Source organism: Vombatus ursinus, unplaced genomic scaffold (assembly GCF_900497805.2).
Source record: "Vombatus ursinus unplaced genomic scaffold, bare-nosed wombat genome assembly UNPS02014799.1, whole genome shotgun sequence".
NCBI classification, from domain to species: Eukaryota; Metazoa; Chordata; class Mammalia; order Diprotodontia; family Vombatidae; genus Vombatus; species Vombatus ursinus.
In genome coordinates this window covers 33,346,462-33,374,454 of record NW_020954577.1, presented here as the reverse complement: position 1 = coordinate 33,374,454, position 27,993 = coordinate 33,346,462, and the positions used below count along the sequence as shown (strand labels likewise).

The 27,993-nt window shown below is 37.2% G+C and overlaps 1 protein-coding gene across 1 annotated transcript in view; it reads right to left on the bottom strand.

Annotated features, from left to right (window-relative positions):
• The window catches only part of KCNH8 (potassium voltage-gated channel subfamily H member 8), a 406,714-nt gene that overhangs the window by 173,563 nt on the left and 205,158 nt on the right, over positions 1-27,993 (bottom strand). Inside the window, exons 4-5 of the mRNA XM_027872528.1 lie at positions 24,837-24,964; positions 15,802-16,042 (exon numbers count right to left, since the gene is read on the bottom strand). Of these exons, the coding sequence (XP_027728329.1) occupies positions 15,802-16,042; positions 24,837-24,964 (369 nt within the window). The remainder of the gene's footprint in view (positions 1-15,801; positions 16,043-24,836; positions 24,965-27,993) is intronic.

Below are 27,993 nucleotides of genomic sequence, written 5' to 3'. Positions count from 1 at the left end.
ACTCCATAGCATTGCTCATCACTGCCCCCTTTCTTTAAATTCACTGTAATTGTGGTTCCTATAAGGTGATTCCCCTTTATCTGTTACAGTTCTGTCTTCCTCACTTCCTCTCTCCTCTCTATGTTAATATTACCCAAGGCTCTCTTCTCAAGTTTTCGCTCATCTTTCTTTGCCCCCAAAGCTCCAATCTGACCTTTGTGCAGATGAGTGCCAAATCTACAGCTCTAGCCAAAATCTCTCTTCTCAGTTCCAGACCTAGATTTCCAACTACTGACCAGACCTCTCCACCTGGATTCCCACCAATTCTTCAAACTGAACATGCCCCAAACCAGTCACTTTCCACTATTCCAAGACATGTTTCTCTTTCTGGTCCTTTTTACTTGTGACAATGACAGTGCTATGCTCTTGGTCACCTATATTCCTTACCTAAACCGTGGTCTCCCACAGTTGACCAACTGCTAAAGCTTGTTAATGTTACTACTACTTTGGTTTGGGTACTTATTATCTCATACCTGTACTACTGGGGTTAGCTTCCAAATAAGCTACTTGCCTTCCAGTCTGTTTCACCATTCTATCCAGCTAATGCACTGCTGAAAAGCCCTTTTGGGTCTACCCAAACAGGCTTTCTTGCTATTTGTCCCATAAGATACTTGTTCTCCATTGGCATTTGGTTTGCATTGGCTCTCTCCTATGCTTGGAATGTACTTCCTCCATACACCCAGCTCCTGAAATCCCTAGTTTCCTTCAAAGATTAGGTCTAAGCACATTACCTACGTGAAGCAGTTCTGGATTCCATTATCCCCTACCTGCTAGTTCTTCCTCCCACTAAACTGATCTTGTGATTACTTTATATGTATTCTATTGTTGGTGGTGATCAGTCCTCTCACTCATGTCCAACTCTTTGTGACCCCATTTGAGGTTTTCTTGGAAAAGATACTGGAGTGGTTTGCCATTTCCTTCTTCAGCTCATTTTACAGCTGAGGAAACTGAGGCAAACAGGGTTAAGTGATTTGCTCAGGGTCACAGAGCTAGTGTCTGAGGCTAGATTTGAACTCAGGTTTTCCTGATTACAGGCCCAGCACTCTATCCACTGTGCCACCTAATCGCCCCCTGTATTCTGTATACACATATATGTATATAAGCTGCTTTACTGATAGAATACAAGTTCCCTGAAGCCAGGGAATATTTTGTCACTGTAGACCCAGGGCTTGGTGCATATGAAGCACTTAATAGATGCCTTTTGGTTGATTGGCAAATTAATCACTGCTTCTTAAAATTCTTCCATGATTCCTTCTTCACTACAAAATTCTTAGGCCTTAAATCCATATCCCTTAAGCCTTGGCCTTAAACTCTGTGTAGCCATGTGTTCCACAAACTCCCTTTAAGAAAAATGCCAGTGTTCAAAATGTGAGATGTTGGGCTAGTGTCTGAGTCTCAGTTTCCTAGTCAATCAAGTGTGGATAAAAATGATTGCCCTATCTACCTCATAGAAGTATTATGAGAAAACTTCTTTATGTTCTTTCAAGTAATACATAAATATGGGAATATGGATTAGACGTCTGATTTCATTGGTTTGAAAACACATGTGAGCAAACTCCCTCTACCAGTGTTGGCCACATCTTTACTTGAGTTTATAGTCTTTCAGGGATGCCTAGTACACAAAGAGATTAAATGACTTGCCCAGGGTCACTATGAAGGCTCTCACCCGATTGGGCCCTGCAGCCTTGTATTGTTATTCAAGTGTTCCTTGTGTATTGCTCTTCTTTCTCTAACTAGACCATAAGCTCCGTGTGGTCAGTGACAACGTCTTCTGCATCTTTATACTCTTTTACTACACTTAGCCCCTGTGATGTGGTAGGACATTTAGTAATTTCATAAATGTTTGTTGCTTGATGATGAGATGAATTTCTTAGTGCCTGGTGATCATGGTGCACAGCGGTCTTATTGCCCAATTAGGTTAGGTCTGCAGCACTATCCTCTTGCTCATGGATACGGCAGGGGATCCTCATATGCAGGAACTATTATCCAACTATAACAGGGACATTTGACAGTAGGGAGACTGCCATTGGTGGGGAGGCTATTAAATTACTCAGCTAACTAGATTATTCATGAATTTTGTTAATCTATAGCTATTTCTTCTCTTTCCCCATTCACATGGATAACTCTTAGATTCTCTGTCTTGGTTCAGAGCACCACTAGGACCCATCTCCTAAGTAGAGGCCTTTCCGCTTCTGTCTACCTATGAAGGGTTTGTGCCTCCTGAAAAAGTTCTCTATTGCTTTGTATATGAAAAGCAAGGTAACAGAGTAGAGAGAGAACTGGCTTTAGGGTCAGGAAATGTTAGTTTCAAGTTTTGCCTCTGATCTTTATTGGCTGTGTGATGCCAGGCAAATTATTTAACTTCTCAGTGCCTCAGGCACTCTAACACTAAGAGTTGGCAATCTCCATCAGTAGATGGAGGTGTTGGCTTTTTCTTTTCAGTTCTGTATATCAGTGGAATCATAGGTTCTAACCCCAAATACCTTTATGTATAATTGCCATTATAGACTTAAGACTGAAAAGGGATCTTAGAGGTCACCTACTCATTGTATTGGCAAGGTGGGAGGTACATCAGCAGCCATGTAATTCAATCTCTACGTGAAATGAATCCCCATTACAACATAGCAGTCAGGTGGCCCTCCAACCACATCATCTTAAAGATGGAGAAACAGAAGTCTGGAGAAATGAAGAGATTTGCTCAAGATCACCTGGGTAGAAAGCAGCAAAACGGATTGAAACTCGCATCCTATACTCTACATCCAGGACTCTCTTGACAATGCGATGTTGTAAACCCCTAGTAGAATGTATGTGCACAGAATGCGGGGACAGTTTTGAATCAAGCCTTATAGGTAGGGGAAATGTAATGTTTGTTGAACTGAAGAATCCATAGTAAGCTCAATAAATGTTTGACAAGTTTAATGATCCAACATCAACTTTTCCTAGGGACAAAAGTCTATAAGACTTAAGCATTTTCTGAAGCTTCTAGAAATAAATAAATAACAATAGTAAATAGTAATAATAATAATAAAAGATTTTCTTTTGCACTGCATGGCAGCCATGCCTATTCTCCATGTCCCCCCATTTAATGAGAAATCAAAATATTCTAATGTGCATTCTCATTAAAAATCCCATCTATAGTCATTTACATTTGAAATGTGGGCAATCAAAATCCAATCATTTCTCCTTATAAAGTTATTCATTGGTGCTACTAGAAAATAAACTTGGAAAAGGCAGGTGATACATCAGAATGTTCAACAAGGGCCAGATTGAGACAAAAAAGTACAATAATCTTGCATTACGGTCCTAAATCCAGGACTCATGCTTTTCTTCTGCATTTCCAAATTCAGCAAAATTTCCATCCTTAACTTTCTTACCTTGTGCAAAAAAAAGTGCTATTGTTTCATATTTCATGAGCACTCGTTCCTGGCCCATATTCTATTTACAGGAACACATAAGTCACAGAAGATCTTTCCCAACTGTTCTGCCAAAGCTGAAATCTCTTCCTCCTTGCTCGCCTACCAACCTTTCAGATTTAAACTTAAAGCCATTATTTTTCAGGGACATTATGAGCCTCTGGGACACATTTTTAAACTAACTTTTTCATCCATTAAAAAATGAGTCAATTTCCCCCCTCCCCTCCAAAAAAGGAGTAATAAATGATCAACCAATAATAACTACATTTCTCCTGAGTCGTTCCCTTAAATTAGGTTTCTTGATTGTATTGAACACCTTTGGAAACCCATGAGCATATTTGAGTCTCACTGTGTAGTTATTATTTGTGAGACATTAGGGAGAATGTCTACATTTTACTAAGTCTATAAAGGTAAATGAAATGCCATATGGAAATATGAATCTTTTACTTTAAAATATTTGAGAAATGTAGCTAAATCAAGAATCACATTAAAAGAACATTGTCATTGGGTAGCATTGACCCACTGTAGGTAATGGTTACACATTTGTCTGATTGACCGTCTAGTACACACTTCCATATTAGAAATGTATAGAAATAAAATAAGCACTTCTAAACATAAGACAGATGTTGTTAAGCTCAGCCTGAGTTTATTCAATTATGAAAAAAACATGTTTTAAAATGTCTTATAATCATTCATCAACACATAATTCATTTTGGAGAAATGAAAGATAGAACCATGTCAGTTCTCTGATGCTTCAACCTAACTTTTTTTTTGTGCTTCCAGGATGATCTTTCTTAGAGTTAGAACTGATCTTACTATTGAATTACAGAATTTCAGAATTAGATGGCAACCTGAGTTGCCATTTAGTTCAGCTCATGATGGAAAAGATTTCCATCAACAACATACTTGACAAGTAATCATCATCAACACTCTCCTTGAAGATTTGATGATGAGGAATCTAAAGATGGGGAACTCACTACCTGCCAAAATGTATCATTTCATATTTGGGCAGCTCTAGTTGTTAGAAAGGTCCCCTGCCCAACATCAAGGTTGAATTTCTCTCTTTTCAACTTTCACCATTTTCTTTCAGTTTCTCCTTTTGAATCTCATTGTGAAAAAACATTTTTATGCTCTGTGATGTCCCTTCAAATACTTGATGATATCTATCATGTCCCCTCTGACTCTTCTCCTTTTCAGTCCGAATATCCCCAGTTCCTTCAATAAATCTTCATATAGTTTCAACTCAAGGTCCAGCCTGGTTTCCTTCCTCTATCCCTTCTATACCTTTGGATCTTTCCTTTGCTCAAAAATATTCACTATTAGCTCCCAAGTAAAATTCAACCTCCTCTTTCTAACATTCAGAACCTTCCACAATCAGGGATTGTCCTACATTTGCACCTTTACCTTCCCTCCTCGGTTTCTGTTTTCTTTGTCAAAATGGGCTACTCTGTGCCACACACCTCCACACCCTTCATATGTTTCCTCATCTGAAAAATGAGATAATAATAGCATTTACCTTCCAGGGTATTTTTGAGGATCAAAGAAAATAACATGTAAAACATTTTGAAAACTTTAAAGTGTTATGTAAATGTGATTATTATTATTCCCAGGGGTCAAGAGCCTCTCCCATCCTACCTAATGACCTTATATTCGTGTATATATATATATATATTATATATACACATACATTTTCTTAACTGTGTACACAACCTTTTCCCCATGTAGAATGTTAACTCCTTGAGAGAAAAGGTGGTTACTTTTCATCTTTGTATCACCAAGGTCTGGCACAGTGTGCTATACATAGGAGGAACATAATAATAATTAAAAAAAACTTGCTGAACTAATGAATGAATGAGGTTTATTAGTTTCAATCACATATATGCAATGACATGGTCAGACCAGATGACTCTCAACTTTCTTAGAGCTTTAGCATCCTGTCATTCTCAAATCGTGCCTTCCCTGCCCCCTAGGATTCAGACAACTGAGATGTAGCCTCAGATAATGTATTGCCATTCAGAGATAAAACTTTTACCTATATCTAGGTCATTCCACAGGCATCCTAAATTAAAAACATACATTAACCAGACAGTACTGAGTTAGCAGCTACAAAATTCCCAAGATGATGCAGCATATTATGAAATTGCCTGACCAAGCTTTCCTCTTTTGTTGTGCTTATCAGAGAAAGATGATTTGCTTGAAGTCTGAGGCACTGACATGAGAGTTAAACAGATATCAGATTCATTTGTAATTCATGTTTATTAACAAAGCAGATAGTACCTGCCAACTACTCTAGGAAGAAAGTATCATCTAGGTTTGGAAAATGTTAGAGTAGGAAGAGACTACAAAGTCTAGTTTGACCACTTACTACTATCTGAGCCTGAGTAATTTATGTCACACTTCTGAGCCTCAGTTTCCTCAACAGTACATTGAGGATGTCAGATTGGATGGCCTCTAAGATTCACCAAAAATCCTTTACCTACCTGTCTGACTTAATGTACAAGGTCGTTAGGAGAACTAAAAGATCTTGGGGATAAAGGGACTCTGAAGTTAAAGAAACATTGGGGCCAAGAAAGAGGTAAAACAATTGAGAGAAAACCTTCTCTTAATGAAAAAAAGGAAAAAATAGGAGGTAAAAATGAATGCAACATAAGTATTAGAAATTAACCTGTGAACTTTATGGAAATTAGTAATTTCTTTGGTGATGAGGAAGAATGGTAAATATGAAAATACTTTTACCAATTATGTATTTGAACATGATGATAATGGTAATAGAAATAATCTGTTAATTCATTCTTTTATAGTATCTGACATATATCTGTAGATATATATAAGTGTGTGTATAGATATCTTCCCCCTATAGAAATATTTTCTTTTTAAAATTTTATTTATTTTTAACATTTATTTAATTCTTTTGAATTCTGAATTCTCTTTCTCTCTCACCCTTCCCCCACCATTAAGAAGGCAAGAAACGTGATATTAATTATACACGTTAAATTATGGGAAATATTTCCACATTAGTCATATTGCCAAAAATAAAGCAAAAAAGTGAGAAAATTACACTTCAATTTTCATTCAGACTCCAATTCTTTCTCTGAAGATGGATAGCATTTTCATCATAAATCCTTCAGAGTTGTCTTACATCATTGCTTTGATCAAAATAACTAAGTCATTCACAGTTGATCATAAGACAATATTGATGTTGCTAAACACAGTATTCTCCTGGTTCTGTTCGCTCCACTTTGCATCAGTTCATTTAAGTCTTTCCAGGTTTTTATGAAACTATCCTGCTCATCATTTCTTGTAACACAACAGTATTTCATCACAATCATATACCACAACTTGCTCAACCATTCTGCAATTGATAAGTATCACCTCAATTTCTAAATCTGCCACCATAAAAACAGGTGTTATAAATGTTTTGGTATACATAGGTCCTTTCCCTTTTTCTTGGATCTTTATGGGGTACAGACCTAGTAGTGCTATTGCTGCATCAAAGGGTATGCACAGTTTTATAGCCCATTAGGCATAGTTCCCAATTGCTCTCCAAAATTGTTGGATCAGTTCATAACTCCACCAACATCCCCTATGACATTTGTTATTTTACTTTTCTGTCATATTAGGCAATCTGTTATGTATGAAGTGGTACCTCAGAGTTGTTTTAATTTTCATTTCTCTAATCAGTAGTGATTTAGAACATTTTTCACATGTCTATAGATAGCTATGATTTTTTTTCTGAAAGTTGCCTGTTTGTATCTCTTGACCATTTATCAAACTGGGGAATGACTTGTGTTCTTATAAGTTTGATTCTATGTTTGAGATATAAGCCTTTATCAGAGACATTTTCTGTAATTTTTTTCTCCAGTTTTCTAGTTTCCTTCTAATCTTGGGCATGTTAGTTTCATGGTTTTGTTTTTGTTTTTTTTGTTTTTTTTTTTTTACAAAAAATGGTTTTTACAAAACCTTAACATTTTAATGTAATAAAATTATTCATTTTACCTCCTGTGATCCTCTCTATATCTTGGTTGATCCTAAATTCTTCTCTTATCTATAGATCTGACAGGTAAAATTTTCCACGCTCCCCAAATTTGTTTATGATATCACCCTTTCGGTCTAAATGATGTGCCTATTTTGATCCTATCTTGCTGTATGGAGTGAGATATTAGTCTATACATAATTTCTTCTAAACTGCTTTCCAGTTTTCTCAGCAATTTTTTGTCAAATAGTGAGTTCTTATCCCTAAAACATGGAACTTCAGGTTTATCAAACACTAAATTACTATGGTCATTTGCTACTGTCTGTGTACCTGACCAATTACACTGATTCATTACTCTGTTTCTAAGCCAGTACAAAAATTTTTCATAATTACCACTTTTAATACAATTTGTGATCTGTTACTGCTAGGCCATCTTCTTTCTCATTTTTTTCTTTGATTTCTTTGATATTCTTGACTTTTTGTTCTTCCAGATGAATTTTATTATTACTTTTTACCTCTATGAAACAATTTTGGTTGCTTGATTTGTATGGCACAGAATAAGTGAATTAATTTAAATAAAATTTTAATTAAATTAAAATTTAATTTTAATTTAATAAAATTTAAGTAAAAAATTAATTTAATTAAAATTTTATATTGGCTTAGTCTACTTATGGGCAATTAATATTTCTCTTTCAGATTTATCTTTTTATGCTTCTCTTGAGTCTTGTGCTTGAATGTCAACTTTTCTACTCAGCTCTGGTATTTTCATCAGATAGGTTTGAATGCTTTACACTTCCTCTATTTCATTAAATATCCATTTTCCCCCTGAAAGATTACACTCAGTTTTGCTGGGTAGGTTATTCATGGTTGTAATTCTAGTTCCTTTGCCTTCTAGAATGCCATATTCAAGGCCATCTGTTCCTTTAATGTGGAAGCTGCTAAATCTTTTGTGATCCTGACTGTTGCTCCATGATATTTGAATTGTTTCTTTCTGTCTGCTTGCAATACTTTCTCCTTGACCTGGGAGCTCTGACATTTTGCTGTAAAATTCCTGGGAGTTTTCATTTTGAAATCTCTTTCAGCAGGTGATCAGTGGATTCTTGCAATTTCTACTTTTCCTACCAGTTCTAGGATATCAGGACAGTTTTCCTTGATAATTTTGTGAAAAATGATGTCCAGGTTCTTTTTTTTCCATCATGGCTTTCAGGCAGTCCAATAATTATTAAATTATTTCTCTTCAATCAATTTTCTAGGTCTGTTGTTTTTCTGATGAGATATTTTACTTTTCCTTCTATTTTTTTTCCTTCTCTTGACTTTGCTTTATTGTTTCTTGATGTTTCATGGAGTCATTAGTTTCCACTTGCCCAATTCTAATTTTTAAGAAATTATTCTTTTCAGTGAGCTTTTGTACATCTTTTCTCATTTGATCACTTGTGCTTTGTAAGGTCAGTGGATTTTTTTTTTTTTTTTTTTGGCTAGGCAATGGGGTTAAGTGACTTGCCCAGAGTCACACAGCTACTGAGTGTTATGTGTCTGAGGCTGGATTTGAACTCAGGTCTTCCTGACTCCAGGGTTGATACTCTATCCACTAGCTGTGCCAAGTCAGTGGATTTTTGTGCCTCTTTTACAACTTGGCCAATTCTGTTTTTTAAGGTACTGTTTTCTTCAATTTTTTTTGCGCGTCTTCTACCAAGCTATTGACTCTCTTCATAATTTTCTTGCATCATTCTCACTCTTTTCCTCATTTTCCCCTCTACTTCTCTTATTTAATTTTCAAAATTATTTTTGAGCTCTTCCAGGAATTTTTGTTGGACTTGAGTTTAATTCACATTTTTTTCTTTGAGGCTTTTCTTGTAGCAATTTCGATACCATTGTCTTCTTCTGAGTTTATGTCTTGATCTTCCTTGTCAAGATAGTAGCTTTTTATGGTCAGGTTCTTTGTTGTTGTTATTGTTGTTTGTTCTTTCCTCCAGCCTATTGCTTAATTTTTAACTTTAGTTAAAGTTGGGCTCTGCTCCTGGGTTGGAGAGGGCACTGTTCCAAACTTCAGGGTTTTTTTTTCTTTTTCCTGCTGCTGTTTTCAGAGGTAGTTCTGAGGGTATGTAAGCATTTTTGGTGCTTCCAAGATGGTATGATCCAAAGCAAAGTGTGGCCACTGTTCTCCTGGCTTGTCCTCAGACTTTATCTAGAAAGGGACTTTGCTTCCCCGCAGCCACAAGTGCTACTGCTCCTTTCTGCTTTGGAACTGAGATCAGGACCCATGTTCCCTTGTGAGGCACCACAAGTACTCTTCTCTCCACTAGTACTGTGACCAGGAACTCTGATCCCCCACAGCTATAAGAACTCATGCTCCTCTTCAACTTGGAACTTTGGCTCATAACTGCATATAAGCAATATAACAGGGTCCTGCACTTAGTGCCAGCAAAGGGTCCCCTATAATCTCTTTCTGACCAGTTGTCTGATTCCCTTGGCATCCCTGAGCTGAGAGCTCCTGATGCTGCTGTTGTCACTGTTGCAGCTGCCTCCAAGGCCTCCTGCTGGCATTGCCATGGCATGTACTGCATTCTTGACTGACCCCTACCTTGGTGTCACAGACCTCTTCTGCTAACCTCCTAAGTTGTCTTGGGCTGGAAAAATATCTCACCTTGACCTTTTGTTGCTTCTGCCACTCCCCAATTTGATCTGAGGTGCTATTTTAAAGTTGTTTGGCAGGGAATATTGGGAGAATTCTTCTGATTTGCTGCCTGTATTCTACCAGCTTCTATAATAGGTATCTACCCACATGCATACTGATATCCAGGCAATTGAAATTTTTCATCCACTTGGTCTTTCCCCTGTGGATGGCATAAGCAAACTTTTTTGAGTAATTATAGATTTCTTCCAAGTGGCTCTGCAACATTATAGGGTTTACTGCAGTCAGCAAAGAGCCTGAATATGAGGATATAAGTAGACACATTTGGACATAAATTTTTAAACCTAATGCTCTTTCCAAATTTACCATGCTGCTTTTGACCTTAATCAGTCCCTGTCTTTATACTTCAATACTCCATCTACTATACAACACTGAATCAGATAAAGATGAATGTGAAAAAAATTGAAAAAATATTATAAACAGCATAATGTATTGATCTTACTCTAATGAGATTATGCTGATGGGAATGAAAAAGGAGTATGATAGCTATTAGTTTGGTTAACTGAGCTATATCACTCACCAACTCCGCCACCATAAACTTTCCCAATATAACTAGAAATATACTTTCCTGGTTTGGAGCTTTACATTATTTTTCCCTTGAGACCTACTTACCCTTGGAAAAAAAGTCTTGATTCAATAATCCTTTGACTGGCAGCTGCCATTTAAAAAAACACTACATGGAATTTTTGGTCATGTTGGTATAAGCAATCCAAATCTGGGAGTGTCCTGATATATACAGGATATCTGGTCTCCTTCACTTAGAATGATATTTTAAGCAATACTACATAATCTTTACATCTAATTGCTTTTCAATTGCAATTCAATTATTTCTTAATGTGAATTTTAAAATCCTCTTTCCAGAAACAATTGTAAACAAACCTCAAATGCAGTATAATGCTGGTTACTTAAAAAGACTGTTTTTGTCAAGCAAGAATTCTTTTGTAATGTGAAACAATTATGCCTAATTTGTTTTGTGAACAAAAATATTCTTACATAGAGTTCTCTAATCTTATAAAAACCTCACACTTTACACACACATTGTGAACATTCAGCTTTTTGAAACATCAAATGGAGTAGTGTTGTGCTTAGTATCTTCATAATGAAATCATCAGTCACTGAAGAAACAAGAATGGTCTGTGTACGGGGACACTGAGTCCGTGTCTATGTGATTTACAATGCTTAACACAGTGCGCAGCACATAGTAGGTGTTTAATAAATATTTGTTCATTGATTAATTCCATATAAGTGGGATGAAAACACCACTTTCTCCACTTGATATTCATTCTTTCAGTTACAAAATGGAAGATGACACAAATACAATTCTATCTTGGATTTTTTTTTTACAATGAAATGAAAAAATATTTTTGCTGTCCTATTTCTGTGTCTTCAAAAGGATTCTAAGGTGGCACAGTAGATAGAGTGCTGGCCCTGAAGTCAGGAGTACCTGAGTTCAAATCCGGCCTCAGACCAAACACTTGACACTTACTAGCTGTGTGACCCTGGGCAAGTCACTTAACCCCAATTGCCTAAAAAAAAAAAGGATTCTAGAATAGGGTTTTTTTTTAAAAATCCAATCATACATTCTTTCAGTATCTCAGGAATGCTCAGTACCATGTAGCAAAGGTAGAAGCAAAATCATAGAATAATAGATAAAGCTTTAAAAGAACTTATAAGTCATTTAGCTCACTGCCCCCCCATTTAATAATCAATCAACAAGTACTTATTAAGGACCTACTTGAAGGTAGCTAAGTGAAACAGTGAATAGAATACTGGACTTGGAATGAATAAGATGAGTTCAGATTCTGTCTCAGATGCTTACTAGTTATGTGACCCGTGGAAAATCACAACTTCATAGTCATCAGTTTCCTCATCTATCAAATAGGGATAATAATAGCACCTACTTCACAGAGTCGTTGTGAGGTTCAAATAAGATAACATATGTAAGGTGTTGTACAAACTTTAAAGAGCTATATAAATGCTAGCTATGATGAGGATGATGATGATGATGATGTGCTAGTCTTTGTTCTAGGTACTAGGGATATGAATACAAAGAACGAAATAATCTTTACTCTCAATATTATCTAGAGATACTCATAACTGAAAATCATTCCAAAAATTAATTTAGGTATTGGACTTATGATTTCACTCATACAAGGAACTCCTAGATGAGGAAAATTTCCTCTATCAATGTACCTTCTCTGTAGCTTAGACTTAGAAACTAGCCTAAAGCTCTTAGTGGTAAAGTGGCTTGACTGCGGTCATGCACCCAAGATGTGTAAGGGACATAGTTTGGGCACAGATTTTCTTGGCTCCTAGGTCAGCTTTCTGTCCACAAATAATAAATGCAGTGAGGAACTTCCATTTGCATTTAAGTATATACAAATGCCAGGAAGAACTATATTCTCAAAAAACAACAAATGTATAGGCTTTTTAAATTCCAAGGAAGCTTTGGAGATATCTCCTGAGTCAACTTGGTCAGAATCCCACACTTCTGATCGTGCTAATGGTAACAATGGCCTGGGCAGGGGTGGGATGGGGAAGACAAGTAAATGCATTAAGCATATGCCGAATACATAGGAAACTACAAACCCATTTTCTTTTGACCTTTACCTTTAGCAGTATTTGAGATTGTAAGGTCTCTTACATAAGCTCTCTGAAAAATCCTCTTTGGGGGGCAGCTAGGTGGTGCAGTGGATAGAGCACTGGTCTTGGATTCAGGAGGACCTGAGTTCAATTCCGGCCTCAGACACATAATATTTACTAGCTGTGTGACCCTGGGCAAGTCACTTAACCCCATTGCCTAGTCAAAAAAAAAAAAACCAAAAAAACAAAGAAATTCTCTTTGACAAGACTATATCATTTTGAGGTTACAAAAGAAAATGAGGATGGGAGTGGGTTCACCTACATTACTTCTAAGTTCTTTTAAACCTTTACCTATTGCTCTATAATTCTACTTCTGTCTTTGACATATGAGGCTGAGCATTCCTGAGACATTGAAAGAATATGTGTTACCAGATGAAAAACAAACAACCCTTTCTGGAATTCCTTTGAAGCCACAGAAATAGTACAATGAAAGCATTTTCCATTCCATCATAAAAATGAGTAGAGTAAAACTGTATATGTGTCATCTTTATTTTTGTAACATAAGGAAAAAGCTATGGAGAGTGGGACGGTGAATTAATTAGAGATGTGAGAAAAATTGCATTGCTGCAGTGAGGACCCAGTTGAGATTAGGTAACACAAATTTCTAGTGGACCCAGGCAGCCCAGTTTTATTATTTTTCTCCAGTTTCATCCACACAGCAGGTGCCATTTTGCAAAGAGTTTTCTTACCCAGATTTCCCTAGACCAATGATTTCACAGTCCCAGTGCAAAAGAAAAAAAATTAATAACTTTAGCATTTTGGTTGAATATGCACCTAAATACCTGTCAATATCACATACCCCCCCAAATCATTATCAAGCTTCAGACATAAAACAAGACCATCATTTCATTGGTATAGAGAACTCTTGGATGGAGACATGCCCACTGAGAGATTAAATGACTCCTCCAGAATCTCACAATCATTATGTGTCTAAGGTGGGACTCAACCAAGATCAGGTTACCTGACTTGCTCATAGTCTCAAAGATGGTAGGTTTTGAGGTAGGATTTGTACCTAGGTCTTCTTACCTTTGAGCCCAGTTCCCTATCCAGTATGTCTCTCTGACTACCAGGAGTCAGAGGGGGCATGATGAGCGTTTTCAATTCTAGCTGATTACGTCAACAGGTTCTGAAATAGATAGCCACATCAGGGGAACCAAAGTATTTTGATGTATTGTACTTGTTGATGAATTGAAGCAAAAAAACCAATTTATTTCAAAGAATATTCATTGAGAATGTAGTGTATGCAAAGCACTGGGGATAAAAAAATATAGTCTCTGTTGTCAAAAATCTTACAGTCTATCAGGAATGGATAACATGCATACAGATGATTCAACACAAAGCATAGAGAAAGTCATTTATAGGCTCATAAGATTATAGGTTTAATGAAATGCTTGGAAGGGATCTTATAGGCCATCTAGTTCAAGCTCTTTATTTTACTGACCATGAAACTGAAGCTCAAGGAAATGAAGTGACTTGCCCAAGGTCATAGGAATTAAGTAGTAGTGGTGGGATTTGAACCTGGGTCCTTTGTCTCCAAATCTAGCACACTAACAACTATTCAGAGATATGATTCTGGTTCAAGGTCAGTGCCTCCAACAGACCAACTACAAGTGAAATCTCATAGCCAAGGGAATAATAGCTGCTTAGAATAAAATTTTTTTCTTCTTCATAATTCAAGAATACCCATTTTATCTTCACTAATTCTCTTGTCCTCTCCTTCCTTCTTTCTCCCTTAGCCTAATTCTTTTTTCTTAGACTTTTGCTCCTGTGTGAACTAAAAATAAAGAATTCAAGAATCTTCTTTTTTCCTCTTCTTGAAGGACAAGATTTGAGATCCCATAATATGCGGCTTAGCATATGTGCCAATGCCACTAACTAATTTTTGACAATTCCCTTGTTTGTAATCTATTCATCTGTAATCTTTTTCTAAGTGGAAAAAGGATTACAAAAAGTCAAGGAGACAAGGAGAGAATATGCATCTTTCTCAATTCCCATTTATCTTCTGCTCTCTCCAGTGCTTCTACTTACTCAGGGGTCCAGAGGAAAAATACTAGAAACAGGATTCAGAGGCAGCATACCACAGGGAAGAGCATCAGGCTTTGAGTCAAGAAGACTTGGGTTTGTATACTGCCTCAGACACTTACATGGGACATGACTCTGGGTAAGTCACTTAGCATCTCTGAACCTCAGTTTCCTCATCTATAAAATGAGGAAGTTCAACTCTATGACCTCTGTGGTCTCTTTTAGTTCTAAATCTATGATCCTAAGATCCAAGTCCTTTGACTGCCAAATTCAACCCTCTTTTTACTTCAATACTTTCACCACCTATATGACCTTGGGCAATAAAAACTTTTCCACCCTGGACCTCAGTTTTCTCATCAGTAAAATAGAGTTTGTTAGGTTACATGGTCTTTAATGTCCTTTCACTTTTAAATATGTAATCCATATCTCTTCTTTCTAGCCCTTCAAAATATTTTTCTTCACTTTTGTTCAAGACAGGATAGTAATCCTTAAGGAATTTAGTTCCATTAAACCTGACTAAAGAAGGATATTCTGGGGACCCTCATTCTTAAACATGGAGGAGGCACCTTGTCTCTTTTTATAGTTCTTATCACCATAGTATCTTGGTCTTCTGACAAGGTGGTAACTCCATTTTTACTTCATTTTAATGGAAAATAATTAAGGCTTTGAACCACCTTGGTAAAAAAATAATTTGTTGGCTGTAGGCAAAGAAGCATATGACAGAACATAAACAAAGCAACTCACAAGTCCTTTTCTTTTACTCTAATTTTGATGAAATGAGGAGAGAAACATAAAACACTGGCTAGGGTTGATTTGAATAAAGGAACAGTGGAAAAGCTGAGGAAGGCAATTCTTAGAAATTCAAATATGTCCTTTTCTGAATTTGCATGAGGGGCCAATTCAAGCCAATGCAAATGAAATCTGAGCTCATCTTCACTTCCCAACAAGGTCTGGATTCATACTTCTGTCCTTCCCTTCCCTTTGTCAATGGGACAAGGATGGTCACCTCAAGTTCTTACCTATAATGAACAGAATCTCCACTGCGATGTCACTGACCGTGGTGCTCCTTGTTGTGGACAGCTCATCATTGCCAATAAAGCAAACGTTGTAAGGTACAGTCACAGCAACATAGAACGTCGCCAACAGGATCAGCCAGTCCCAGCCAGCTTTAAAAGTGCTAAAATGCAAAAGGATGAATTTGGACTTTTTTGCATCTGAAACTTTGTATTCCGGAAATGCTGGTTTATCTACAAAAACATTCTGTAGACAAAAAAAAAAAATAAGAGAGAGAGAGGGATGAAACCCCATATTAGCTAAAATACTCAGATTGCATTGCATACACTTCAATAAGTATAGTATTTTGTGTTTGCAAAATCAATATATACTAAATTGGCTCCTTCCTTCTTTCTTTCTTTCTTTTCTTTCTTTTTTTTCTTCCTTTCTTCTTTTCCAATGGGGAGAATGGAGCATAAATTGTATTCAGCATATTGCATTGAAGATACCATCAATACATCCAGAACCATAACTAACGTCTTCTGGTACCCAGAGTAAACAGCAAATATTGTCCTCTAGGAATAATAGAACTAAAGTCACCCACTAATCAACCATGGTGAGATGAGGGATGCTCTGATATACAGACCCATTGGAGGGGAGATTCCAGATGCCAGCCCCGTAGTGGGAGAGACCCCAGAACACTTTCTTTTAGTGGGATAGATAGAGACTTTCAAGCACCCAGAGACCACTCTTGGCAGAGGAAGAGGGCATGGTCAGGTGGACCACATCAGGGGGGTTAAGTGTGACATTAAAATATATTTTAAAAATTATTTTAAATTATTTAACTTTTTTTTAAAAATCTAAGTGCCCTAGAACAAAGCTCCAACTGGCTATCCTAGTTTTAGCCTTAGTCATGCACTGCCACAATACTGGTAAACTTTTTGTTTTAATTAAAGGCAATTTCACTCGGATGTCAAAAGAGAAATCTATGTGTAGGGTTAGCATTATTCAATTAAGAAACAAAGAGAACATACTCATGATGTTACCTAGAGACATTCACAATCGGAAATCATCACAAACAGCAAATATAATTTACATTTATGTTCCAGTAAGTAGCAATTCCAGGAAGAATTAAACTCTCGTAAAGGCAAAAAACAAAAACACTTTAACAACAAATAGAACACCTAACTAAATAATGTAGAGGACATTGTATTTTAAGGAAACTTTGGAGGCATTAATTATTTCAATTATCAGCTTGCATTGAAATCCTTCATTCTGATTTTACTAATAACAACAGGGGCCCACGAACAACTCAAGGAACTGCTTTTTATTGGAAACATGGTGTAATGGGGAGGGGAGGAGGACAGAAGGGGGAGATCATCTTCTGGATTTACAGGGTTTTGTTTTTCTTTTAGTTAGAAGATTTGGCTGATTTTTGAATTTTCAACAAGTCTTGTATTACTTGAAAGAACTGAATGATAATGATGGTTATGGACACCAGTAAGTCTTCGCATAGACAGAGAAGGAAGAAACAATTGCTCAAGGAAAGGCATTCAAGGCATTTAAGTAAGAAAAAAGATGTTCAGCTTTTGTAGGTAATTAAAACCTGAGAAGAGCTGGGGCTTTGATAAGCGCAGAAGCCTACGGCTTTGAAATTGTTCCAACTTGATGAACAATGTCTCCCTAATACAAGATAAAGGAATGTTCAGGAAAAAAAGCATGTATCTAAAGACCGGAGAGTCATGTGCTCAAGAGCATACATTTAGTCTGCAAAGTAAGGGAAACACTAAATATGAAATAAAAGGCTGCATTTCAGAGGGTAAGGTTGAAGTACAAACTGGATGACTGGAATCTGCTGAAGCTTCACTCTATTGAGTGTTCAGAGTAAGAATAAGGCCAGGAAACAGTATGTGCTATATTCAAGGACCTCTAAAGATGTCTCAGACTTAACTAGCAGCTCACCCAGGCTGCTTACAAAAACTTTAGCCCGAAGCAATGAGAGTAGGAACCAGGAAAATTTTCCCTTGGAAGTCAATAAATCAATGAATCAAAAAGTTTTTCTTCAGCATGTACTATATAATGTGCTAAGCACTGAGATTACAAAGAAAAGACAACATTTCCTGCCCACAAGGAGCTTAGATTTTGCCAGGAGAAGATTGATACTATTCCTTTATTGTGTTCTCAGCTGCTCTTATTTCTTGCCAATTGTTCCTGTTCACCTGGGAGTACCAATAGCCCCTTTTCACCTCCCAAACCACCATCTGTTCAATTAGACTGTGACAACCTATAATGCTTCTGTTCCATGCTTGAGCTTCTGCTGTTCTCAATTGTAGGTCCTGGTCAGCTGCTTGTCTGTTGTAGTGATTCTTCATCTTATTCAAAGATTCAAAGAGTAATTGATCAACAATCACTTAGTATGTACCTACTATGTTTCAGGGCAGGAGGCACAAAGAAAAAGCAAGAGTTCTTGTTGTCAAGGAGCTTATATTCAAAGAGCTGAAAGGGACCTGAGAGAATACATGGTCTGACCCCTCTCATTTTACAGATGAGAAAATGGAAACCCAGAGAGGTTAAATATTTTGCCTAAGGTCACAAGGTGATAACACTGGGGATTTGGACCTGTGTCCTCTGCCTCCATATCTAGGACTCTTTTACGCTGTTCCATGGTATTGTCCTCTAAGAGCAGGAGCTTGGGCCAGAGATAATTCAAAATTTTGGAAGAATCCCAAACCAGAACAGTTGAAGGGTGGGTTTTGTATAGCAAACATTTTCTCTTAGCATCCCCAACATCCAGATTAGTGCCTTGAACATAGTAGGATCTTAATAAGATTAGAGATTTAGAGGTGGAAGGGATCTCAGGAGCTGTATAGTGTGACTTCCCTTTTCCCATTTCATTTTACAGAATAGGAAAATGAGGGCCTCGGAGGACTTTGCTAAAATTATAGAGAGAGGGGAGGCTTACATACCTTCTGGTCTTGGCTGGAGAAGGACTTGAGATTATACAGTTTCTCAGTTTCAAGGCAATTAGGTACCAAACAGGTGACTAGGAGTGAAACCCCAGAGATACAGATATTTTAACCACTTCCAGGAATACTATAAAATTTAGGGCTAAGTCTTTCTGATGGAGCACTAATGATGAACCTCTAAAAGACCTTGGGCTTTCCCACATGGTTCAGATCCCTGGAGTTCACTTGAGGTACCTGGCCCTTCCCAATCAATAATACTTTTAACTGCCCTTTCATTGTGTCCCTCACTGTCTGCACCTGGCCCCACCCCAGGTTATTTCCCACCCTTAATCTTATCTAGATCCCTTCTCTGTTACCTCCAGGTCATCACACACTATTAGTTACTCCTAGATCACATTCAGATCTTCCCAGTCTTTCTGTATAAAAGTGTCCATCTTGCCTTCATTAAATTGCTCAGATTCTTGAAATCTGGCCTGCTTATCAATACAAGTGTCACAAAATGCTCAGGTTCTTAAAATCCCACTGACTTCTATTGGCAAAACAATAAACCTTGTCTCTGACTGAAAGAAAGCTTGAGTGATTTGAGGCAGGACCTGTGCCTTGTGCCCTTGAATTTTGGGGTTCCCATCTCCCCTACACTGCAGCATATGGTTCCCTGACTGAGAAACTGTATAATCTCAAGTCCTTCTCCAGCCAAGACCAGAAGGTATGTAAGCGTCCCCTCTCTCTCTACACCTATCTGGCTTGCCTGGAGAAGCCCTGGGTTTTTATAGCTGATTGGTGACCAAGAATGATGTGCAATACACTAGCTTTTACCTCAAATGGATTCTTTTTGATCATGCAAAGAGTTCCTATAGGAGGAAAAAACCTGGGAAGAAATTCAAAGTTAGGGATGGCAGATATATTGTTGTACTGTAGGTTCAATATCATTGACTCCTCCTCACACACTCAACATTTCAGCTAAATTTGTCTATTTGCTGTTCCTCATGTGTAACGTTTCACCTTCCTTCTCTGTGGCTTTGCATGGGCTGATTGCCTCTTCCAGGAATGCTGTCTTTCCTCCCCTCAGTCTCCCATTCATACCCAGCTGAAGTGTTGATGCCTACAAGTGGCCTTTCCTGATCCTTCCAGCTGTAGGAACAGCTAGGTGGCAGTGTGGATGGAATGCCTGACATGAAATTACAGAGACCAGAGTTAAATCTTGCCTGCTGTGTGACCCTGGGCAAGTCACTCAACTTTTCTTAGACTCACTTTCTTCATCTGTAAAATGGGAAAATAAGAGCACTTACCTTACAGGATTATTGTAAAAAATAAAATAACATATATAAAATATTTTGGAACTCATAAAGCACCATTTAAATGCTTGTTAATATTAGTTATTATCATTGTAATCTCCACCCCTGAATTTAGTTTGTATTTATTATATTTGTTTTGTTTTCTACCCATTTAAATATAAATTCCTTGAGGGTCAGGATTGTTCCACTTGCATTTGTATTCCTTGTGCCTAGAAAGAGCCTGGTATATAGTAGAGGCTGAATGAATGCTTTTAAAAACTGAATTGATGTATAATATAGTAAATGTTGGTGGTCCCCTTAATTCTGAATGAGTCAGCCATGCTGTTCAGAAATAAGGTTGTTTCACATTAAATTAAAAAAAAACCATTTAAACATAGTCCTAATTAAAACAAATAAATTGTATCCCAAAGGCTGCCTGAGTTTTGATACAATCCCCTGAGAAAACAATGATGACTGCCCTCCCATCCTCCAGGACATGTCAAAATGTCATCAAAGACATTTCTGATGCAAAATCAGCCCCTGTATACAGCTTTCTGAGAGAACCATATGCTTTTGGAAAAAAAGTAGAGAAAGAATGGACGAGATGCTATTTATAACCCTCAACAATATGGAGTTTGTCTAAAGAATAATGCAACAAAGTCATCTGGATTTTGGTTGTCCATTATTTATTGATTATGATAAATATTTATTTAGTGCCTACAGTGCTAGGGCTATGTGTGCCTCTGCTTTACAAATCATCCAAACACGGGTAATGAATGACAATAACAAGTCAAGGTGACTGAATTCCAAACCTCCATCCATGCAATTTACATGAACACAATACACCAAGGAAGTGGGTCTCTGGATCAGCAAGGGTTTATAATTCAGAAATAAACTGATTTCTTATGTCATTGGGCAAAGGAAGGAAAATAGGCAGAGTCCTTTATGGAGAAGAGTACAGCAATGTGCTATAAAAGGATGGATTTGTCTGGCCCTCTTTGTAAAGGTAACAGTGCTCCCCTTAGATCATTTCCCTAACTCTTTTAGTGATATGAAATCCTCTTAAGTTAGGGATCTGAATCATTCCAAATTTATAGCTGGGGAAACTGAAGTATGGAGAAATCAAGTTACTTTCTCTGAGTATTTCTGGGAGAGACAGAGTCAGGACTAGAAAGTGGAAACACCAGTCTCCAGAGCAATGATCCTATCCTGGAGGGGACTTGAGAGCCATCTAGTTCATATTCAAGTTCTTTATTTTAGAGGGGCTGAGTGAATGCATGCATGAGTAAATGAATGGAAAGCATCACCAAGCTTCTACTGTGTGTTAAGCACTTTGCTAATCTAGTTCCATAGATGCAAATACAAACTTAAGAAAGTCCCTGCTCCCACTGTGAGTTAAGGAGCAAGTGAGGAAGACTTCTTGGATAGGGAAGTGGGGGCTGTCAGGTCTTGCTTTATAGGATGCTATGTCTTAATGCTTGCTTTAGTCGAAGCCTTTAAATTTTAATAAACTATAAATGGAGAAAATGAATATGAGGTTATTGAGGGCAAAGACTGTTTCAATTGTGTCTCTATATCCCCAGTCCTTGGCAGAGCACAGAAGCACTTAAAAATGCTTGATGATTGACTGATTAATTATTCAAGAAATGATTTTTCCAGGTTAGGGACAGTTTCTTAGGGGTTCTTATCACGTTAGTGTTACGAATCCCTCTGGCAATCTGGTGAAGCCTATGGACCCCTCAGAATAATGTTTTTAAATGCACAGAATAAAATATATAAGATTATAAAAGAATGCCAAATAAATTGAAATTCAGTTATCAAAACATTAAAAATAAAACCACAAGTTCATAAACCCCAGACTTAGAATCCCTGGTTGGTCATTTCTTTTTTCTTTCTCTACTTCTTCTGACTTTCAGTGATTCTACCTTTCAGAATAATCTCAGTTTTCATCACATTTAGCTCAGCTATGTTACTCCAGACAATTCATTTCAGATTTTTGAGGTCCCTGCTTCCTCTCAGTTGAAGATAATAATCAAAGACATTAACTAACAATTTTAGCCCCCAGAAGCAGCACATGAATCACACCCTGAAAGCAGATTTTTAAGATGAATGTAGTCGAGAGGGGAGATAGAGATGCTGGGACATTAGCTACAATGGTCAGAGGTTTCATGACAATGTTGGAGATAATAGGAATGATCCAGAGAGGAGCTCCCATTGGGTATAAACCACTGGAAAGAGGAAAAAAACACTATCTGATAGCTTCCTACTTTATTTAAATATTTTTGCTAAGTGATACACTTAGTTGTTTCTATGTTCCTGAATGAATGAAAGTGATATTGGCATCCTTTTAATTTCTGTGCCCTGATCGCCTGACCCTCGTCACAGCTCTGAAAAGAATCATTGTACTTCCTTCATCTCAGTGGGTTGTTGTGGGAGAAGTGCTATGTAAACTTTAAATTGCAATAGAAGTGGAAACTATTTTTGGTCTAGTCCCTTTGCTTGATCAAGACTCAGTTTTCTCCTCTGTAAAATAGGCTTGATAACCCATATCCTGTGTACCTCAGAGAATCATTGTAAGGAAAGCATTTTTCAAACTGCAAAGTGCCAAGGAAATGTGGCTTGGCAGTATCTCCACGGCAAGGCTTGTTAATTGGTAGCCCTGATTTGCGTTAAGATCTAAGTTAATACCTGGTAAGTTCAAGTTCAGATCGAATACCCTTAAACAATTTACACCAGTGTGTGACACTCCACATGGACTTGTGAAGCTTTGTAAATGACTAGCAATTAAACACGTTAGCTAAACAGTGGGAGGTCGCAGTTTTTTAATCTAATTTTAAGTAAAGTTTGTTTAAAAAATCCCAATCTAAAGAGGAAAATGGCATGTTCAATCAACAAATTTTAAGCTAATTTAATAGTTATGTTAAAATGAGCTGAAGGTTTTTTTTAAATAATCTTAGTTTTCATGATTAACCATTTGGCCAACTAATATTTGCTCATGAGCTTGTTGCCTGGCTTACTTAGCACAAATTACAAGGGTTGGTCCCTTTATATCTTTACCCTTCTTCCATTCTGGATGCTAGCTGTAACACTGCAGGAAAGTCTCTTCAAGAATGAGCTACACAACTCACCAAAAAGGGCAGGGACTGTATTGTTTTGTATTTGTATCCTCAGCACTTAGCACAATGTACTTGGCACATAGTAAACAGTAAATGCTATTCATCCATTGATTGATTGATTGATTCATTCATTCACTCACATGTCCAATAGCCTAAAACTCTCTCACCAACCACAAGTCCATGGCAATAGGAGGAAACAGTCATTCAGACATTCATTCCTCTAAGGAGAGACTGTCCCTGGAGCGCATCAGCATGAATTGGACCTTACTCATTGCAGCTATGTATTGAATTATGGGGCTACCCCCTAATAGCCCAGGGCCCAAAAGGAGCATCTTATTTATGCTCTTCAAAAGGAAAGCTGCTGGGAAGGAGATTCATATCTGTAGCATTTTGGCTATGGATTTCCAACCACAGCCAACAGAAAATATGATTTTGGTAGCATCAACTATAAATGGGAGAAATCTAAGGGACGTATGGGGACATAACAATTAGTTTTTAAGACATGTTGCCAATAGACTTTTTCATTTTTTTCAAGATGTTTATCTGACATGTTGGCTAGCTCTCTCACTCTCTCAATCAAAAGGAATGGGGTCAGGAAGTTGTCTTAACTTTTCCTTATCTCCACATGGATCCAACATGACATTACGATTGAGGTTCCATCCAATATTCACCTTTATTTTTCAATCAATAAGCATTTATTAAACATCTCCTATGTTTGCTAGTCAAGTTGTTGCACCTCAAAGTCATCTGAATGATTATTGGTCTTTCTAATACAGTGAGAAAGTATAATTTGGATGTTTAAATACAGTCTCTCCAAACTACAGATCGCAAAACTGTTATGATCATTTAGCTATCCAAATTCAAGATATTAAAGGCCTTTAAATATTTTGGTTTCAAATTTCTCCATCTAAACAAAGATAATAAGGATATTCACTTTTTCCACATTTCTTTTTAAGTCTTTAAACAACAAAAATCAGTTGCAAAGTTAAGAAAGGTGGAATATTGTAGAAAAAGGTAAATCACAAGCATTACAGAGACCAATGGGTTGTCTTCATTAGACAGAAGCATTTACTGGGCTTCTTTGGAGGCATATATCAGATTTCCCTTTTAGGTTCTTTTAGGTTCAATTTAGCAAAAGTGTATTGCTTTATGAACTGCACTACAACGTGTCATAGTACAACTGGGGTTGTACTATGAAATTTCTATCTGTGTTTTCTGTAAAATAGAGAGTTTTTACAATATTTAACAAAGTAATGACTTCACTTGAGTCATGGGCCCTCTAGAAAAATTCATTAAGTGAAATTAGATATGGGAAAAATGAACAGAATGAAAATTAAATTTTGAAAAATTTCATTCTGTATTTGTGGTTTAAATACCCAGAATAATTATGCATGTATAATGTGACTCTTCGTATTATCATGTTCTATAAAACGGAGCCAAAAGAGTGTGGCCGAAGCTTCCCCACTCCTCTATTGTTCTGGCTTGCTATACTAATCTAATCTCCTTGCAGTGATAACACAGCCATCAGGAGCTGTTCTTCCGGGTTTGCTATATGAGTGCTGACCTTTTCCAGTTCATTCTTTAAAAGAAATCAGAAGCCCAGAAGTTCAGCAAAGCCAATAACCAACCAACCCGCGCATTTTTTTTTCTTCTAACAAATAAAACATTCCCTTGACAGCCTTCGCCTTGTGTGCTCAACACCTACATTATTGATTTTCAATTTGTTCTTTTCTCTTCTTTGCAGGTGTCCAGAGATATGATAAAGGACCGCTCGGCTCCGTCTCCGGGCTGTGTCAAAGTGGGACCCAGCTCTGCCTCTTCCTTTGGCTTTGTCTGTAGAAAAACAACACTCATTAAGCACAAAGAGTGGGTCTATTGGAGTTTGCAAACACCATGCCAATTTGATATATCTACTCCACGTAGGCGTGTGTTTGCAGCCCCCCAAAGGACATGTCACCTCCCAGGTTCCACTTCAATTAGGACCATTTTCCATTTTGTAGGACCATGGATTTAGATCTGCAATGAATCATAAAGTCCATCGAATATAGCTCACTCATTTTATGGATGAGGAAACTGAAGCACAAATAGGTTCTGTCTTGCGTAGGGTCACACAGCTAGTGTCTAAGGCAAGATTCCAAATATAGACTTTTAACACCAAATCCTTTTGAAGAAAATGGCTAGCTGAGAGACATTATAAGGTTAAGACTTCACTTGAACACCAGTCCTCATTCCTCCAATGGTTATCTCACTCACAAATAGACTATTATCTACAATAACGCAAAATATTGGAAAAAACATTAAAATGCAAATAACTAGGTGTTTTTGTAATTTTTGTTTGTTTTGGTTTATATGTGTGTTTTACTGAAACCAAGTTTCAAATAGGAATAATTTCTGTTTCTCCCATTTCTCATTCCATCTCATTGAATTAACTAGTGGTTTTGTAATTTGTATTTGGAAGAAGATTCTTCTGAGTTGGGTAGTTTTTAGATCCCTATAGAATAATGTACATCATTGCCCTTGACCAAAACCTTCCATCCTAAGTAAGCCTGATTTTATGGATGAAGTAACAGAGATTAGTAGCACAAGTGTCATTGTCCCTATTTCATCGATGAGGGACCTTGAGGACCTACTAGGAGAAAATAACTTGGGCATCATTTGGGTTATTAGTGACTGATATTCAATATAGTTGATGGACGTGGGTTTAAATCCTCCTCTACCTGTGTGACTCTTGGCTAGTTTTTCACTTTTCTGGCCTGAGTTTTTTTATCTGCAAAATGAGGGAGTAGACTTGGACTGTCTCTGAAGTTCCTTCTAAGCCTAAATCTATGATCCTATGATCTTTCACGGGTCCTCTGAATAATCATACAACAATCATGTACATACATACATCTCAAGATATTCTAAGTGACTTTAAAAAGTGATTTTTTATATAATACCTACTATGTGCCAGACATTGTGCTAAGCAGTTTCCAAATATTATTTCATTTTGATCATCACAACAGTTCTATGAGGTAATTGCTATTATTTTCTGGGGTTTTTTTTTCACAGTTGAGGAAACAGGAAACAAAGGTTAAGAAAGTAGTCCAAGACAACATAGCTATTAAGTGCCTGAAAATGGATTTGAACTCAAGTCTTCCTATCTCCAGGTGCTTTTGGCTTTGTAACTAGTCTAATATAAGGTAGCTTTTTATGCTATAAAACATAAGATATCACATGTTAAATTATTATAAAAATAAATGCATACATTCAATTATAATATTAAGGATTATATTATCATTTTGTATTATGATATTAATTCAGAATTATTAAAAAATAACAACTACCATGAACTGCTTCACCTTTACAGAACACTTGAAATCTTAACCACATGCATTCGTTGCAGCTGTTTGATGAGGAAGGTATCATAAATATTATTATCCTCAATTTACAAGTGATGAAACAAAGAAGTAACATGAAGTAACCTGTCTAATGTCATATCACTAATAAAGTTATCAGAGGTAAGATTTGAACCCAGAGCCTCCTGAAGCCAGGTGCATTACTTTGTGTCCTATATATTATCCTAGACTTGAACTTCCAATAGCAGCATAGAAACCACAAAGTGGATCATTTTCAAAAGTCCATTTCCCACTTTGGTGTCAGTGGGAAGATAAATGTAGGGGAGACCAATAGATAGACTGCCCTGTACTACAGAACATGAAGAGGTTGTCTTCAACTCTCCAATTGTCTTGGCTCACGTGGGACTCTGTCTTTTTCATTTATACACACAATCTTCAGCTAGCAGTAAATGACTTCGAGAAAATGTACATAGGGGGTGGAAATCCCCCATTGGAGGAGGAAGGGACAGTGTATGTAGCAATGTGATGAGACGCTTGGCAAGCTATGCCTTCTAAGTCTGTTTCAGGGCTTGAAACTCTGCAGGTCCTGAAAATCATTGTTATTAGCTTACTCAGAGACAAGTAGGTCTAGAGATTGCTTCATGCTTCATGACTGGAATGCCAATCCCATAATTCCTAGGGAGGGTTAGGACTTCCAAAGAAGGCTAGATTAGTCAGCCATTCTTATCCCTGAAGGCCAATCTAATCCAGATCAGAAGTTTGCTTAGTAAATGCAGAGAAAGCAGATAACATCCCAAACTAAGGGTTGATCTCCAGATCACCAGGAGAGATCATCTATAATTTCTTTAAATAAAAACATCAAACATTTATTGACCTATTTAAGGTGTGCCAAGCACTTTATACACATTCTCATTTGATCCCCATAACAACCCTGGGGTAGGTGCTATCATTACTCCCATTTTATAGATGAGGAAATTTAGCCGCAAAGAAGATTAGTGAATTGCCCAGGACAACACAGCAAATAAGGTCCTTAGATAGGATTTGAATGTCACACATTGTATCTACTGTGCCACTCAGCTGCCTGATAGATAAAATCTTAATTTATAGGAGTACAGAAGGGTTGGCCTAGAACAGTCCTGTTGGACCACCTAGTTCAAGTTCTTGATTTTGTGGATGAAGTAACAGAGATTAGTAGCACAAGTATCATTGTCCCTATTTCATTGATGAGGGACCTTGAAGACCCGCTAGGAGAAAATAACTTGGACATCATTTAGGTTATTAGTGATTGATATTCAATATAGTTGATGCTGCCATTCTGTTTCCTTATTTGAGATCTATAGGCCTCCTAGCATGTAGCAAGTTGAGCCTTTGGCTTTTCCCAATAAAGAATTTCATTATTAGCTGACTGTTAGGTATAGATGATCTCAGGTATCAGGGAAAGAAGAAGTATCATGGCTCATTCATTACCCCTCCTCTTCATACACACACACACACACACACACACACACACACACACACACACACACA